This window comes from Erpetoichthys calabaricus, chromosome 18, assembly GCF_900747795.2.
Source record: "Erpetoichthys calabaricus chromosome 18, fErpCal1.3, whole genome shotgun sequence".
NCBI classification, from domain to species: domain Eukaryota; kingdom Metazoa; phylum Chordata; class Cladistia; order Polypteriformes; family Polypteridae; genus Erpetoichthys; species Erpetoichthys calabaricus.
The window spans coordinates 39,884,177-39,903,699 of record NC_041411.2 but is presented as its reverse complement, the minus strand read 5'-3'; the positions used below and the strand labels follow the sequence as shown (position 1 = coordinate 39,903,699).

Here is a 19,523-nt window from a genome sequence, read left to right as displayed (position 1 = left end):
AGAGGAGAGCAGAAAGCTCTTTAATAGGCCACTGATGTAAAGAAAAAAAGCACAGGGTTAGATGGGAATAGTTTTGTGTCTTAGTAAGTACATGTGCACTATAAATTCTGGAAGGTCTTTTTGGGGAGAACAACACAAAGAGAGATGCAGCAATCCAAAACAGAATGATATAAAAGTATGGAGCAGCTCCTCCGCATCTTTCATCGACAGAGATGATGAGGGTCAGGACTGATTCCTGACTTGACAGAAAGATCTGTTAGACACTGCGACAACATACAGTAGCTACTACTACTATGATTATCATCACCACTTGAGCTGGAATGGCCGGAGAGGGGACCATAGGTATGGGCTGTCCACAATTGATGACCAGGTGTGGAGACAACTAAGGAAACTACACATGGGAAGCAACATGAGACCAGACTGAATCAGTCCTTGAGTTCTTAAGGACAATGTGGACCAACTTTGTGGTATCCTCTGTCACCTGTTCAGTCTGTCATTAAGGCTCCAGAAAGTGTTGTTGCCTTCAAAAACATCTTGTTCCAAAGAAGACAGGGGCCTTTTCACTCAAGGATTCCAGACCAGTGGCGCTTACATCTCACATCATGAAGACCTGGGCAATACAAATTCTCATGTGGTAGACCACCTGGACCCACTACAGTTTGCCTATCAGACAAAGACTGGGGTGGAGGATGCAATTATCTATGTGCTCCACAAGGCTCATTGTCACCTGGACAAAGCTGCCAGCACTTTAAAGATTGTGTTATTTGATTTCATCAATACCCCCAGCTGCCATTATTCCCTTTTCTGCCACTTTTGGCTTCTTTTGGGTAACACCGTCTACAGAAGACAAATCCACTGAGGGCATTGCATCCTCAGCTTCCTGTTGAACACAAGACCATCACAGTGCTGCTCTGGCTGATAATGATCTTCAAAGGCCTGTTACTTTAGAAGACCAGAATACATTCCCTATAAAACGAGATACAAGTCATAAAAGACTGTTTTATTTAACTGCATGAGGGGCCCCCACCATTAAAGCAGAACCCAGCCAAAACACACAAGGAAAGCCACCAGGGTGTCTTCTGGCTATCAGCATCTCCGCTCCATTTTTCTTCTTCTTCTCTTTCTGTTATCAAGATCACAAGCAGGACGAGACCTTAATAAGTCCCAGCTGCCAGGGAAGCTGGAGAATGATGCTGCTCGGAAATGAGCGAGCCAACTTTGCGACCCCTCTCTGCAAATACCTAGCCTAATAAAATGGAGAAAAAAAAAAAAACCTGTTGGTTTGCTTAAATTATTATATAGCGCATATGCATCACTCGGTTACTAAGTACGAAGATTTAAAGGCAAAAATTAAAATCAAAAACACTGAGGTGGGTGAATGAATGGCACGCTCTTTACCTAAATGACTAAACCAGCGTGAAGACGACTCAGGCAGAGTCATCTGATCATCTTTAGATCCGCATTCCTAATTTCATTTAAAGTTGTGCTGCTGTCGATCCAAGTATGTGAACAGCCATGCATGGAAACATCAGAATAAGTCTGACAGAAACCAACGTAAGAAAAGTGATGGAAGAAAAAAAAATGGAAGAGGTCAGAGTGAACATCAGCAACATACTGAAGAAGAACAAAAATGGAGAGAGAAATGCAGACAGATCTTAATTTAAATCACTTGCTGTAAAGCTGGACCTCTTCAAATGTAGGCAGGCAAATAGGACTCTCATGTGTTATTAGCTGCACACAATTTCCTACAGATCCTTCTCAGTAATAAATGAATGTTTAAATTTCACACTTTTACAATTTGGGCTGCCACACACTTTCAAGTAGACTCTGAGGAAAATGAAAGCTTTACCGGGTGTGACACCGTTGAGCGACTTTCGCTCAAAAGTGCCTTGGATCAACCTTTAGTTCATATAGCATCATTCCCTCTGAGCACTACACCAAATGGTACATGGACACGGAGCAAAATAAATAAATGGGGGCATTATGAAATAAATACATAATGGAATAGGCAACAAAACGAATCATTGAATTATTTATACTAACATATTATTACCATATATACTCACGTATAAGTCGGGTCTTGAAACCGGAAAAACTGTTCATAAAATCAGACCCCGACATATATATCTTCTTGCCTCCTCCAATCTCGCATCAGTTTCTCAGACACATCGAATTTTGTTGCAGCAGCGCAGTTACCAATTTCTTTCTCTACTTCAACGACTTTTAATTTAAAACCAGCTTCATATTTTCTTCTGATTGAACGCTCCATCGTAGATGAGGGATGCTCTTACAATAAATGTGTATTAGGGTGTGAGATACAAAAAACACAAATCAGTGCAAACATTACTTCTGAATAGTTCGGGTATTACCGTGTGGTCACGTAGGCACAATAGAGAGCACGCTAATACAGCGCATTGCCGCACCTACATAGAAAAAAAAGGCAGTGTGCTCCGTGGTTATTCTCTCTGGTGGGCATTAGCATATCATAATCCCATGGACCAATAGCGTGAGTATTCCATATTCGACTTATTCGACCGACATTATAAAATACCAGAAATTATACTGTAAAATCAAGTCCTGACTTGCCGCGGGAGAACTTATCCACGATTATATATGGTAGGTTTTTATGTATTTATTGTCACATGTCTATATATTTAAAGTCATGTGAAAATGTAAATACACCCCAGGAAATGTTTTTTTCTTTTTTTGTTTCATTTAAATAATATCTATAGATAAAGGTGATACAATATAACAAACATCAAGCCATTCCTACATATTTCGTAGGCCATTGTATAATTTAAATAAACATAAATGCAAATTTTGCATGTGGAAGAAACAAATTCCAACCCTACATTTATCATTACCTCAAATACCTCAAATTAAAAAGATTAGAACCTCATTAGAGAGGATCTTGTTTTACTTAATCCGCACACATTCAGTCTGATTTGCTCTTTGGTATCATGTACAGTATGTGTTATCAGCATGAATGGATTGAAAGAAGGTTACAGATGCCTATGAGTCGGAGAAGAAATTCACAAAGTTCTCCATACAACTTAAAGCCAACCATTCCACCATCCCGAAGATCGTGTACGAGTGCAGAAGTTTTCAGACAAATGCCACCTTATCCAGGCCAGTCCACCCCAGAACGTTCAGTCCAAGTGCAAGAATGCAAGATGCTGCAAGACATCTGTAGGAATCCCAGAATTTCATCGCGGGACCTGCAGGTAGCTCTTGCCACTGATGACGTCAAAGTGCGTGAGTCTACTATTACAAAGAGGCTGCACAAATTAGATCAACATGGGAGGTGTGCCAGAAGGAAACCTTTACTGTTGAGAAAGAACATCAGGGCAAGGCTAAAGCTTCCCCATGAACTCCTAGGACACCAGGACTTCTGGAACAATGTGCTCTGAACAGACGAGGCAAAGACAGGGTTATCTGACCATAATACACAAAGACATCCATCCATCCATTATCCAACCCGCTGTATCCTAACACAGGGTCACGGGGGTCTGCTGGAGCCAATCCCAGCCAATACAGGGTGCAAGGCAGGAACAAATCCCAAGCAGGGTGCCAGCCCACTGCAGGGCAAATGCCACACACCAAGCACAGACTAGGGACAGTTTAGGATCACCAATGCACCTAACCTGCGTGTCTTTGAAACCAGAGCACCCGGAGGAATCCCACACAGACACGGAGAGAACATGCAAACTCCACGCAAAGACATATTTGGTAAAAAACCAAAGACAGCATTTGACCAGAAGAACTTGATACCAACTCTAAAGCATGATGGTGGTGATGTTATGGTTTGGGTTTGCTTTGTCGCATCAGGGCCTGGGCAGCTCACTATCATAGAATCTACCACAGATTCTTTATTGTACCAGAAGTTGTTTGAGGATAATGTGAGACCATCTGTCAGAAAATTGAAGCTCATCTGAAAATGAACCTGAAGTAGCAGTATTTGCTGAAAAGAAAAAAAAAAATGGAGGATTCTGGACTGGCCGAGTCAAAGCCCCGATCTGAACCCCATCGAGATGCTGTTGGTGGAACTTAAAACAGGCTGTGCATGTAAGACACCCCTCAAACATCACACGCCTGAAAGAATTCTGCACAAAGGATTGGGAAAAACTTTCTCCCAATTGATATTAGAGACCAGCAGACAGTTCTAGAGAATGACTACTTCAGGGGGGGCAATGCCAGGTATTAGTTTTTCCACAGAGAGAAATGGCACATCCGTTCATGTTTTGTTAAAAGAAGTATTATAAAACTCACATTTGTTTGATGTTTTGAATTAAATCACCTTAACCTAAAGACACAGTTTAAAAGAAGGTGAAATCTGGATAAGTCTACATATGTTAAAAGAGAAAAAACATTTAATAGAATTACTTACTTTTTTATGCGACAGTATTCATTTATTTTATTTTTCTATTTCATTGTTCCACATTTTAGACAGAAGTAGCTGCCAGTGAAAAGACTCTAAGAGCTGGAGAGGGCAAAACAACCACCATATTGCAAACCAGTCTGGAGGTGAAAGAACCCATAGTGAATCAATCGACCTTTAAAACTGCTGTGCTCTGCCCAGTCTGACAATGAGCTAAGCCAGTATTGCTGAAGAAAAAGGTGGCGGATGTGGGGGCAACGTTTGCTTAATTTTAGACTGCAGTCATAATGGAGTAGATACGCTTGAGCACTTGCCAAAGGGAAAGCGATGCAGCAACGCTATCAGTCGACTGCATGTTAAGTGAGCCCACTGCTCTATTGTAACAAACCACCAGCCCCCCCCACCAAACAACCACCCCCCAAACCAGAATCTAATTCATCTACGGCTCTGCCAGATTAATATGATGAGGCACATGAACTTTGCAGAAAAGGGTTAACAGTCTATTTCCTAGAGCCGCCCGAGGACATCCACCTCTCTCCTACCCCTTTAGAAGTGCAATATATTGAATTAGATTGTTCCGAGTAACAAGAGACAGCTGTGTGCGGCCTTCAGGGTTCAGGGTTAAGTAAGCCTCATATCTGCACTAAGAATAAGACAATAATCCTACCCTCCCATTAAAATGGAGCTTTTCGTTTTGTGTATTTGATATACTGTTTGCACTTTCATAAACATCAGGTTAAATTTTGCACGGCTCCCCTATACAGTAAGTCAAGCGAACACTCGACATGCGATGAATCCCACGGCCTGGTTTGTCCCATGAAGAAAATGTGCATCACCACCCCCCCACACCTCCCCACACCGCTGCCAAAACCTTCACTCCAGCAGGCAGTGCCCACAGCTCACGAATGAGTCAGCCAAGCATCAGGGAGCCACGCTTCCTTTCACAGATCTGTATCTCCAGTCTCCACATCCATCATCGTTTTATTGACTTCCTTATAGAAGCATCTCTCTGCATTTCAAGTGTCCTACCATAAAGAGCCGATACAGCAGAACCAGAGGTCAGATTTTATTGGCTAAAAAAGAAAACTGTGGTCCTTTCAAATAGAGCTGTGAAATCTAATGCCAGACCCTCCATTAACAGTATAATAAAGCAAAAAACAACAAAACTATTATTCAGCTACTTTCCCAGCTCCCTCACTCCAAAAGAATAAAACCCCTTCCAAGTTTGTTATGCTCACTGTTACGCTCAACGTTTTTCTTAGTGACGCTAACTTACTAACAAGCCACTTGGGCAGATGCTAAATGGCAACCACGTGTTTGCTCTTTTCTCTGTGTGAACCACGCAGCCAATAAAAACAGATTTATCGTGAGCACTGGACGGTCCCAGACTATTAAAGTGGTCTTTGCTTCCCTAAGCCAAAGCAGGATGGCCACCTCTCCTTAAGATCTAATTGTAACAATGTCCGAGAGCTGTCAAGAGCTAATACACACTTTAATGTATCTGTTCATCAACCTGCTGTGCCTGCTTAATCAAATTCTGAGGTAGCATGGAGTCAGAGACCAGCCCCATCACCATTGGGCAAACCTAGGTAATCCATCTTGGGACTTACACATTTACTCATAGTGATCCTCTGTGGAGTCAACAATTAAACTTGCAAACATATATTGGTGGAATATTTGTAGAAAAACCCACACCATCAGAGACATACAAGCAAAACACAGACAGGTCGGAAACTCAGACTTGGTCCACTGGTAGGATTAGGCAGGAGAACTAACCACTCCATCACCATACTCACGCTTTTAAACTGTAGTTTAGTGTTGGAAAGGTCAGATCAGGTTGGGGAGCATGCACTGGTACAGCGTGTTGTCACACCCACCACACAACGAAACAGCTCAGGATCCTGGTTGGCAATCCTCCAGGCAGACATGCAGTCCAGTCCTACCCTCCAGAAATGACCTTCTATCTGCCGCAGCCAGGTGTTATGTGGACGTCCCCTTGGCCTAGTCCAGCCACCCGGGTCTTCAACATTGAGGGTCCAGCGAGCCAAATCATTTTCGTCAAATCGCGCCATATGGCCGTAAGTGACGCTCCTTCATAATGCAGGGAATGTGCCTCATTTGGGACTCCATGACCAACCACTTGTTAGACACAAAAGTCAACAGCTGTTTGCAGTGTTCAACCAAGAAATCCTTGTTTCACTTCCACCCAATACCTTTCACCTTTTCTTTACTCAGGTTTTTCCCTCGCTATTTTGGTCCTGGCCCCAAGCCACCATAGACAGGGCCATGTGGTGTTGTGGGTCCACAGCTCTCCCAGCAAAGGCCAGTTGTTTTAAATAAATAATCACCGTGCTCGTGGCGTTGCGAGGGGGAGTGGTAGTGTGGCTGAAGCGGTTTCCGGGTGGATTCGTGCTGCGGGCATTTCTCACCTAAGTGCACAGGTGAGGGATGGTCCACAGCGTAATTGTACCCGGGGACTATTGATTGAGGATGAACAGGAAAAAGGAAAGGAATGATAAAAGGATGAAAGGACGAAAGACGGAGGTTGCTGAGGTTGAGTGCACGGGGCAGGAGAAAGCCGGTGAGGGAGAGAGAGAGCGCGAGAGCGCGTAGGCGAACGAGCATGAGCAAGAGCAGGCTCGATTGCATCTGGACTGTGGGCCCTGGTGAGGTGTGTAGTTAACACCTAGGGCAGTTGATGGTAGTCGCTCCCACTGCACATTTGGAGAAGAGCGGGAGTGACTAGTGAGGAAGAGGACTCATCGTGGAAGACAGCGGGAGTCGGGAGACTTAGTTTCATAATCTCCAGCGTGGGAGTCCTGGCTGTTGGGAGAGAAGCTAAGTCCCGATCTGGGATGAGAGTGAGACCGAAGCTAGGATCGGGAAGCCTCCAGACCGGAGTGAGTGAGAGAGGTCAGCTGCAGAGAGAGCGTCTTGAATGCTGCAAGGCCCTAACGGGAGAAGCAGGTGAGACGCTAATGTAAGAGAAACACTGGGCTTAATTGTTTGAAAGGACTGCCTCCAGCAACGTTTTAATCTCAGCTTTTAAAGGATTATTTTTGCATTTTTTAAACCTCTACATTTCTTTTAATGGATTATTTATTGAATGAAGATTTTGGACACTGCACTGTTGCACTTTGTTTTTGTTGTTTTGATTTAAATAAAAGCACTTTGCACATTTGCACCAACCTCTTGCTCTAATGTTATTGCCTCACTGTCTAGCTCATCTTGGTTATATCTATCGGCGGTGTTGGGTTCAAGGGCTCTCAAACAGTGGATGGGAGTATTGGAGCAGAACCCGCATCGTCACAGGCCATATTATCTTTATGAAATTCAAGGTTCTTTCAACCAGTAGGAAAAACTATGAATATTGTGTATAAAGCAATGTTTACTACCAACAGTGATGTAGTAAGGCTAAAATATTTTCGTAATATGCAATACGTAATTACCTTTGAAGTTTCCACTTTCTCACCTTGGCATTGCCAGGCAACTCAGCCAATAGAAAATAAATGGCTATCTTTACAACAACGTTAGACATTTTATTACTACAACTTTCTTTGAATGGGAAGCATGAATGAGCAGGACTGGATCAGGAATCCAGAGACCATTGTTGGTATTCTCCTTCTAGCCTTGCACATTCAGGTTAGATTGGGGAGCATGTACTGGTACAGTGCATTGCCGTACCCACCACAAAACAAAACAGCTCAGGATCCTGATTGGCAATCCCCCAGGCAGACACGCAGTCCAGTCCCACCCTCCGGAAATGACTATCTATCTGCTGCAGCCAGGTATTACATGGTCTGGTCCAGCCACTTGGGTCTTCAACAATGAGGATCCTGAGAGCCGGATCACCCTCGAAGGAATAACACCACATGGCCGATGTGCCGTAACTGGTGCTACCTCACAATGCAGTTAATGTGCCTCATTTGGGACTACGTGAGCAACCGCTCGTTCAACACCAAGTTAAACCAATGGTACCCAAGGATTTTCTCCGGAGAGACATAGTACCAAAGGAGCCCAGTCTTCGTCTCAGCTCACTGGACAGCGTCCATGTCTCGCAACCATACAGCAAAACAGGAAGAACCAGGACTCTAAAGACTTAGACCTTTGCCCTTTTGCAAAGATATTGGGAGCGCCACACACCACTTTCCAGTGACCTCATGACACCCCATGATCTCCCTATCCATCTACTGATGTCATCGGAAGAGTGGCTATTTATTACAAATGGCCTTCATAAGATGAAGAACAAGAGGGGAACATGAGACAGCAGAAGGAAAATGGAAAGTTCACAGGAGGGGGGCGATATGGTAGGAGCTTAAAGGAGAAATTTGGTATTTTTCAAGTGGAATTTATTTCTTCTCAATCATAATATACAAGATATTAACTTGCCACATGAAATTGTGGAGGTGAAGGGTACCGGGGTCCAACGTGTAGCTAAGAACTACAGATCCCATACATGGAAACCTCCTAATGTACAAAATCAGACCAGCATGACTTGAGTACAGCACTAAGCATCCACTTGTCAATTACCCCCAAGACATTGCAGCTTAGACTTGTGGCTTTCCTTACCTGTTTCTCCGTCATGGTGTAAATGTACTGGAAATCCGGACTGAAGAGAAGGTCCCGCAAGATGGGGTTTCCTTCACTCACAACGATATTCTCATACATAAGAGCTGGCTGTGCTGGATTCACAGAGTTCACCAAAATCTGGAAAAGAGAAAATAAAAGAATGGAACAGGTTAAAAAACACGTAACAACAACGACGACTCAAATAACTTAGGCTTGAATGGCAACTTATTGAACTGCATGTAATCATTCGCACCAGCGGCGTGACTCTCATGTCAGCAGTCACACGACATTTCATTTTTGGAAATGGACACGTGTCTTTGCCCAGTCTCTAATATTGCTTTTTATTGAGCTTTACATCCTGTATGAGCAATTTACATCCAAACTCTACAGAGTACAGTAAAGTCCATCCTGGTATGTCTGACCAATATACAACACATTGCCACTAAGCTGCTGTTCTTCACGTCTAATCATTATTGCTTTCTCGCAAGCCAGATTGCTCTGAGTACGTCAGCTGTTTCTTTAGCTTCAATCCATTCCCTGTGTCCATGTTGTTCAATTCAGAGTTAGAGGGAGGAGAGCCCATTCCAAAGGCATCAGGACCTAGGCAGTAATTGGCACCGCCCGGGACTGGCACGGTGATAACCCATTGCAGGGTATATTACATACAATTCCTTAGTCATCAAATTAAATACGAGAATGTGCGTCAGTTACCAAGTTACAGACATAGTATGAAGAGCATAACCTTCTTCGTATCCAGAGTAAAACAAATAAAACGGTCAGCAACCTCAAAAATTGAGCTCTTCTAATCCCTCATCGTAAAGCAGTGTAACGAGGTAAAACAGCACTGAACCTTTCAAAATCGGTAAATCTGTTAAGAAATAAATTGCTCAAATATTTCTTCTTATATAATATGCTACGGCGGCTGTCTGTTTGTCTGTCCACTATTTTAAATCACCTGTAGCTCACAAACTGTTTGAACTATTGACCTGAAATTTGATACACATATACTACGTGAGTCAACTCTCAGCAGTGGCTGTTCTCATTCCTACCACCTTCGCCATCACTTCCCCTACCTCTTCATATCTTAAATCATTCTTGAGGCAGAAGTGCCAGCTTAAGTGAAAAATTAAGGAAAACGTACTAAGTAATTGCAACACAAACACTGACTTAATCAGTTTTAATGTGAAAAAATGCCGACAGAAGAAGAGAAGAAGTGGGCCGCTAGGGTGGTGAAAACAAGAGCTGCTCAGGAAGCAGCAAGTGCGTCAACCTCTGAGCAAACGAATGCTAAACGTACAGAGAAAGAGGATGAAAACTAGGAATGCTCAAGTCAAGTGTGCTGCACAGAGAGTTAATTCTACAATAAAATAAAATAAAAATAAAAAGAGGAATAACCTTGGAGGTCAATCATCACCCCGAAAGCAGATAGGAGAGGTCACGTAGTACATGTGTACCAAATTTCAGGTCAATAGTTCCAACGGTTTGTGAGCTACAGGTGATTTAAAATCGTGGACAGACAAACGGACAGCCACGGTAGCGTATTATATAAGAAGATATCATTAATCCTCCCTTCTTGACCATTTATTTTAGTTCATTGGTCATTTCTTGTAATTCACTTTAAGTTTCAGGCCAGCATGGTAGTATTGTCAGCGAAGTCTGTAAGCTGTAGATCGTCATTTCATCAAAAGCCATCCTTTTCACTGCTTTGTATGTTTCTAAGAATAAAGTCAATCATCAGTCATTGTGAGAGGTAAATAATACAGCCTTGTTGAATACCAGTAATGACATTAAAGAATGCTGTTCCACTTTCTATTTTAACTGAAGTTGAGATAAATATTCAATAAAGATGTTCATCCTGGTATACCACAGGACTTGAGCATCCTTCCGGAATTGATTCTCTATGGACATTATTGACATCGTTTTTGAAGTCTATGAAAATTCATAGGCACAGTAACCTGCAACTCCATGCATTGTTCTGTTAGGTTTCATAGTTTGAACATTTAGCCCACACGCAAGTCACCACTATGGAAACCAACCTGTTCTTATTTGGAGGACCTTGACGACAGCATCTCTTAATCTATTAATGATACAAGGCTTTACCTGGGGCTAAAAGGATTGTGAAACTTAGTTGCTACATTCACTAAATTTTCTCTTCTTTGGTATCTTCCTAATTCTTCATCGCCTCCTTATTTTTCCATACGTCTCTCTGCCCCTCTGCTTTCTCTTTCCTCCAATCTACTTGTCTGTCATACCGGATAAAACACTGGATTGTTCCCTCTCTGCCTCATTATAAATATGTGTACTGTTCTGTATAAGGAGATATGAATTTGTTTTTTAAATTCTGTGTGAAAATGACATGTCTGTGGAGGTAGTGAGGATGGTGTTCATCCTGCACCACACATGATAGTGTTTCTACTTAAACTTAATTTCATATCAACTACAGAGATAAAATGAAACACACGGGGTACATCTCAAGTAAATTCTGCTGGCAAGCACGCCAAGTTCAATCCGCTCCAAAGTCCAAGGCCCTTGCTACTCACAGTACGCAAGCCAGAGTGAAGGATCCACCACCACCTCCTCCCTCAGGGCCCAGCACCGTGCGATGTGAAAGATTTCATTACACTACTGCACATTTCATTATGCTGCCTGTCGAAAGGAGCCCGGCTGCTTACAAGCATCCCGATTATTTTACTAGGCTGCTGAAACCTAATGCTGGCTATTTTTAACACGTGCGAGCACAGAATGAAGATAAAGTGGAGGGAGAAAACACTGGAAATGTGTTTGTTTTCAATCCATTTAGGCTCCACTGGGCTCAAATGGGCTATCAGGAGAGCAAGCAAGTGAGTGAATGAGTGAGTGAGTAAGTGTGGGAGGGAGACGGCGCTTTCGAAAAAGACCACCAAAGATGTCGTCTGTGCTTGGCTTCTCCAAACCCGCTTCAGATTTATTGTTAAATGAGCATTTTGAGGTTTGGGTCACCAAAAAAAAAAAAAAAATACAGTAGAAATTCCCAGAGGGCAAGCAGTGTGGGAAAGAAAGAATGGAAATGCGCAAACTGTCTTGAAAGGCTGCATCTATTCTTGATGGAAGTCGGTAGAAGAATAGCGTTCAAGTTCACAAAAAAGGCTCAATTTGGAAAATTCACCTTCAGGCAACACTGGGCTCACAACTGTAAATCGCAGCAGCAGCAGCAGCAGCAAGTCTCAGTACATAAGTGGCAAAGAAAAAGAAAAAGTAATCCAGCAAGCAGAAGTGGAACAACTGGGCTAAAACTTCAACTTTTGTTCGCATGTCTGGGATCATTTTACACCCATAGATAACTCTGTCCAGCACCAAACCGGTTTAATCCAGTGCCACAGGGAGCTTTACGGAAGTGCATGTCTAAATAACTGTACAGCACCAAACTGGTTTAATCCAGTGTCACAGGATGGAACTGCATGTCTAAATAACTGTCCAGCACCAAACCGGTTTAATCCAGTGCCACAGGGGGCTTTATAGAAGTACATGTCTAAGTAACTCCGTCCAGCACCAAACCGGTTTAATCCAGTGCCACAGGGAGTGTTATGGAAGTACATGTCTAAGTAACTCTGTCCAGCACCAAACTGGTTTAATCCAGTGTCACAGGATGGGACTGCATGTCTAAATAACTGTACAGCACCAAACTGGTTTAATCCAGTGTCACAGGATGGAACTGCATGTCTAAATAACTGTCCAGCACCAAACCGGTTTAATCCAGTGCCACAGGGGGCTTTATAGAAGTACATGTCTAAGTAACTCCGTCCAGCACCAAACCGGTTTAATCCAGTGCCACAGGGAGCGTTATGGAAGTACATGTCTAAGTAACTCTGTCCAGCACCAAACTGGTTTAATCCAGTGTCACAGGATGGGACTGCATGTCTAAATAACTGTCCAGCACCAAACCGGTTTAATCCAGTGCCACAGGGGGCTTTATAGAAGTACATGTCTAAGTAACTCTGTCCAGCACCAAACTGGTTTAATCCAGTGCCACAGGGAGCTTTATGGAAGTACATGTCTAAGTAACTCTGTCCAGCACCAAACTGGTTTAATCCAGTGTCACAGGATGGGACTGCATGTCTAAATAACTGTCCAGCACCAAACCGGTTTAATCCAGTGCCACAGGGGGCTTTATGGAAGTACATGTCTAAGTAACTCTGTCCAGCACCAAACTGGTTTAATCCAGTGCCACAGGGAGCTTTATGGAAGTACATGTCTAAGTAACTCTGTCCAGCACCAAACTGGTTTAATCCAGTGTCACAGGATGGGACTGCATGTCTAAATAACTGTCCAGCACCAAACCGGTTTAATCCAGTGCCACAGGGGGCTTTATGGAAGTGCATGTCTAAGTAACTCTGCCCAGCACCAAACAGGTTTAATCCAGTGCCACTGGGGGCTTTAAGGAAATGCATGTCCATTGTCCAGGGGACATTGGGCCCATTTAGGTCCACTAAATAACCTAACCTGCACATCTTAGGATATTGGAGAAAAAACAGGAAAACCAAGCTAGGGAGAACACCCAAACTCCATGACAGTAGTTGGTTGTGTCTCAACTTACTCAGCACAATGGGCTGGATTTCAAACCCAGGACTCTAGAAGACCATGCAGCCCTTGAATGAATGAACTGCCGGTGCTCAAACTCTGGTTTATCATCCACATTTCTAAGATGAGGTTGATGGCCGACTGTAAATTTGACCCGTGTGAGTGACACATTCAAACCAATTCAGGGTCAAAGGCAGCTGGAGACTATCCTAAACGTACTGGGTTCCAGTGCAGGAACCATCTTGAGATAGGACACCATGAATGAATGAAAGGCACAAATCCAAAATCACCTCCTGGCCTCATCACTCAAACTACAACCCTGTGCACCCACGGTTGTCATGAAGGATACCAAACCTAAAAAACTAATTGTGGCATAAAAATAAATTACATTAGATTCTCAAAATTGCTTAAGGCAATTCATAGTCATGGGGGGCCGGAGACTATCCTGATAGCATTAGGCACATTTTGAGCGCATTTTAAGGATATGATTCTATAAAGGGCATGGCGACATTATGGTGTGTTATCCCTCCTGGATACTTTACGTCTCAATTCCATTTAGCTTGTTGCCCCAGTGAATCCTGAACTCTACATCTGGTGTTTGGTTCCTGAATTTTATTTTGTCTTTGACCGCTCTGATTCTTTGTTGCCTGTTTACTTTTGACCCTTTGCTATTTCTGATTGTGGTTTTTATCTAAAGAAGACTCTCCTGATCTTTAAATGTTTTTTTTTTTTTACAATAATCTTTAGCCATTCTAAAGTATCTCGTAACAACAGTGTAGGAAATAACACTGGAAGGGGTGCTAGGATGTCTGTCACAGGGTGCAAAATTAAGCAGTTGTTTCATGTTGGATGGGCTGGTGTCTGTTTATTATTCATTTTAGCATGTGAAAATAATTTAAAACTTTGATTCAGCTATTGTTTTTAGCAACTTGAACTTCTCTGAAACTTTCTAAAGAAATTAAATAACTCATTGCACTGGTCTTAATAATAATAAGTGATGAAAGCATAAATAAAGTGCAACGTATATGTATGTGTGTGTGTGCATAAGTGTGTTCTGTGATGGACTGACGCCCCTTCCGCCTCCAGGCCTGTCCTGTAGTAGTCACAGCCCCCTAAATTGTGTAAAAAAGTAAGACAAAAATAAAAATCACTGAGCGAATAAATAAAGTTTACTGCTCCATGCATGCAACTTGTTTTCTTCATTATTATTTTTCCTTTGCATGTTTGTTTTAATACTTATAGCACTGCTGATAAAAATTAATCACCGATTGCGCACAGCTAATTGAAACAAATGAAGTCTCCCACATTGCTTTCTATTTTGCATGGTGACAGCAAATAATTTCTTGTCATCTCAGACTAACTGCTAACCTAGCGTGCCGACATCAATAATCTCCTTGTTAGACTCTGGGAGCGCTCCGTTAGCTCACAGTACATTAAAAAAACATTTCTGATATCAAAGAGGAGGCGAGTGGTTTTTCTCGCTCTCCCTCTTTCTCCCGCTCCCTCTCTCGAGGTGCCCGCTGCCCACACTCATCCTGTGCACCCTGACTGGAAAAACAGAAACGTGATACCTTTGACGCTGTGACATTGCATTGCCCAGGCATTTGCCCAAATCTTTTTGGTGCCAATATGATTTTTTTTTTTCTTTTACAAATCACATCTATTATAATAATTTGAATTTACATCCAAGCTATTCAAGATACTTTCTGTTCAAACTCACTATTTAGACGTCTCATATGGGGTGGTTCCTGCTTTGCTTTGCAAAAAATTCTATTTTTTGTGTGGAGTTTACACTTTCTCATAACGCTACCATGGGTTTTCCTTCAATACTCCCAAAATCAGGGAAGGTCTCTAGTGATTGCAAATGAGCACTCTGTACTTTATTTTCTTTTTTTTAATTTTATCTGAAGAAAATAACATTCCATACGATCAAGTCTAACTTAAACAATGAAGAAGATAACATTACATATAAAAGAGAATTCAATCCCCACCCGAGAGAAACTGTGCTACATACTACTGTATGTACTTTAGATGTGTGCATCAGTGAGCTTTGCGATAGACTGGCACTCCATCCAATGCTGTTTTCTGTTATGACTTTAGTAGAAAAAGCAGAAATATTTTTAAACTAGCTGCGTGTGGTCTTCAGGACAAAAAACAACCCGAAGACTCCCTAGCAGTTTTACTATATGAGAGGCGTCAGCTAACTCTTAAGAGTTACCCAGTGCAGAGGACATTGACCCACCTGTGCTTGCTGCCCTGCTGGCTTTCATAAGAAGACAGTGGTGAAGCCATATCTTAGCCGTATCACTGGCATATGAGTCATATTAATGTTTGTCTTAAGAAAATAACTCCAGATAGACAATGTTTTTAGTGAAAACTTCAAGCCTGAGTTGTTTCACTTGCACATTGTTGAGCCGCGGCATTTGCTTCATTTCGAAGTTGTGTCTCTTCATCTGTGTCATTAACATTTGCTCCTTACAGGTCTTTCATAGTGAGAAGTGAGGTGCGTGCATGTGCCATCCCAAGTTCAGCCTGAGCCGAGTGATGAAGAACACCACAAAAAGAAAGAAGACCATGAGCAGCAACATGTATTGAGTGTCAAGAATATTGCAGAAGCTGATTATGTGAAGAACAACCATAGAAAGGAAGAAGAAGCACATGAGCAGCAACACCTGCTGAGCATCAAGTGTAGGATACAGAATGCAAGAATAACAAAGATGGAAAAATGCACAGTGACATAATCATAAGTGTTGCTTGTTGAACATCACATTTCATCCATATCTATATCTATATATATAATTAATAATAATAAATAATTTTTTGCATTTATAAAGCGCTTTTCTCATTACTCAAAGTGCTTAGTGATTGCAGGTTAAGGGCCTTGCTGGTTCCTTTGGGGGCCACGGGTGCAGTAGGGGCCCGTGGTCTCCACCGGGGGCGCTCCCATGCCTGAAGGACCCGGAACCCCAACACTTCCGCCACACCAGGAAGTGCTGGGGGGAAGAAGACTGGGAACACCCGGAGGGCTTCTGGGAACACAGCCGGCTCTTCCGCCACACAGGGGAGTGTCTAGGGAGTGTCGGGGATCACCTAGATCCCATCTGGGTACTTATAAAAGGGGCCGCCTCCCTGCAAAGGAGGACGGGAGTCGGGTGAGGAGTGGACAAGGTTTGTTTGCAGGAGAGTGGAGGCGGCCTGAAGAGCAGGCAGAGACTGAGAGAGGCCTGGACTTTGGGGGAGTTTGGTGCTTGAGGCACTGGGTTGTGCACTTTATTGGACTGTGATTATGTATAATAAACGTGTGGTGGACTTTAACATGGTATCCGTCTGTCTGTGTCCGGGCAGCTTATCACAATATATATACATACACACGCACACTAAGGGGCTTCGCTCGCCAACCCCCACGGCCTGCGCTACACACCAGTCACTTTGCGTCTCTGTTGTTTGCGTATGTGGATTTCACTTTCACCAAACAACAAATCTTTCAATTCTCATGGATACGCCTCTTCATTGGGAAGAGACACTACTTTTTTCTGATGGCAACATGAATTAGACGATCTACAAGTCTCCGACTTAAAGTTTAAAGCCAAACAATATCTACATACTTCCGTCATATCAGCTATGTCCATATATTCAATCTCTTTTCACTGTTCCGTTATTTCACCGCGTAATAATTTTAGTTTGTTAGTGCTAATGTGATCTTTATTATCAGTTTTTTGAGGCTTTTGAATTTTAGTGCTTTCATAATCTCTAACCTGCTCTGCACGTGTATCGTGCCAACATTTTTTAACCTGTTTATGCCGTTCTACTTTGTCTTCTACTCTTTGTCTTTTATTTCCAACCCCGCTTAGAGCTGAGAGTGCAGGAACTGTGTCTGACCATAGCATTCACATGAATGAGATTTGAGTGGACCGTGGGTGTGTTGATTGCCAGAGATATCACGGCCACATGCTTTTCTCCCGCTCTCATGTCAGACCTGAACACGATCAGATACAGTGCCAACGTCTATTGATTTTTAAAGTTTGTCCTGTTTCACTACTACATGGGCTCAGCTATTTATTCATAAATAAAAGGACATCAAAGTGTGTCCTTTTGTCATGTGTTTACAACAAAGTGATAGCAAAATCAATTACAACCACTATAATGGCAGAAATTAAAATGAAGAGCAGTAACATCTGCCGAGTGTCGAGCAAATTGTTTTATGGATGCAGATCCTTAATTGAAAGCGTTCAGTGTAAGTACAAGAAATCAAAACGCTTAATCACACTGACAAGCAGGCAGTAATCCTGAACACAGAACAATCGAGCAGCAGGCAAACATGATGGCTTATAGGCATGTAATACAAATTCCAGCATACAGAATGCAAGAACGTTCCAGAAACAGAAATGCACAACAACAATCGAAACGATCACCAAATAGTCAAAACTTCTGATAATATGAATATACTGCTTTCACATCCTTACTTACAATGATGTTTCTTTATAGACCACCACTTTGCAAAGTTATATCAGCAATGTCATACACGCCAAACTGCCAAAAGAGAAAGGTTGCGCTTGCTCTAGATGAGCCACCAGAACAAATAAAATGCATTATGACTTCTAGAGGAACTGTAAAAAGAAACTCTTTAGAAAACATAAGAAATATTAAGAGCTCCTTATCTTTAACTTGGTTTTTATTTAAGGACCACAGGGGTGCCTGTTTCACTAGTTGAACACTAAAACCACAGCAAACATGAAATGTGCAGCACTGATGGATACCATGTGCAACACCAGATAGACCTGACAAATCTGAAATCGCAATTATTAACAGCAAGCACAACTCCAATATGAAGGTTCAAGGCAGAAACCAAGGCAAACACATGAAAATGCAGCCACTGGCAGCTTCTCTGGCCATACGGCACTACTCTCTGTGTGACTGGGATCAGGATAAAGGCACGTGTATACTTTTATTTTTGAAAAACATGATTTTTTTAAGGTAGAAACTGAGAAAAAAGACATAAAACAAAAACTGCTTTTGCAACTTGTCTGAATGACATAAAAAGCAGCCTAAGAGTTAAGCTCAAATTGAATGGCCATCTTGCAAGCTTTTTTTTTTTCCTATCTGCATACTTTGTACGGCTTTGCCAAGGGGAACAAATGACTCACAGCTACAACAGAGCAGTGTGTCTCGTAAAGATACCACTCTCTGAGCAGGCCGTGTTTGCCCATTTTGTCTGGCTGTCGCCCAAGTCCAAGGGGAGAAGAAGAAGAAGAAACTAAAAAAAAAATAAAAATCTGCCTCATACCAGACGCGTTGCAGTATAAAGTCATGTCTGGTTTGAGACCCTCCCTTTTGCCAACCACATCAACATCAGGATGCTCAGCATGTTTGACTTCGTTTCCACAAAAATGATCCAAGAAAAATATGGACCTATCCATTTGTGACTTCCAAGTGTCCCCTAACAGAGTTGTATGGATGAAGCATGGCTAGGCCAGGACCAGCCCTGGATTTGGAAGCCCATGCACTCACTCATCCATTCTAAATGAAACCCTTTGGAAACACTTTTTGGATATTTCAAACAGGTATCTATTGCTCATTGTGTAATAAAACCTTATGAAAGGCCCCTGGTGGTGTTAGTTATAAAGCGTCAATAAAGTGAGTGTTGACCCTTGTGTGGGGTGGCATATTAGGAGCTTGTGGTATGCTGTTAAGATTACATGTGAATATGAAGAATTTACAAGTATTATACTGAAAGTGAATATGAAGAATTTACAAGTATTATACTGAGAGTGAATATGAAGAATTTACAAGTATTATACTGAAAGTGAATATGAAGAATTATACTTAAGTCTTGTACTGAGAGTGAATATGAATACTTAAGTCTTGTAAATTCTTCATATTCACTTTCAGTACAAGACTTAAGTATTCATATTCACCTCAGTACAATACTTGTAAATTCTTCATATTCACTTTCAGTACAAGTATTGTACTGAAATATAATAATATGAAGAATTATAATTAAGTCTTTTCTGAGAGTGAA

The 19,523-nt window shown here is 42.2% G+C and overlaps 1 protein-coding gene across 2 annotated transcripts in view; it reads right to left on the bottom strand.

The window, feature by feature from the left end:
• Positions 1-19,523, bottom strand: part of LOC114668853 (plexin-A1-like) — a 727,343-nt gene that overhangs the window by 391,000 nt on the left and 316,820 nt on the right. For both annotated transcript variants that reach the window (XM_051921286.1, XM_051921287.1), the window contains exon 4: positions 8,948-9,085. In XM_051921286.1, coding sequence (XP_051777246.1) covers positions 8,948-9,085 — 138 coding nt within the window. The remainder of the gene's footprint in view (positions 1-8,947; positions 9,086-19,523) is intronic.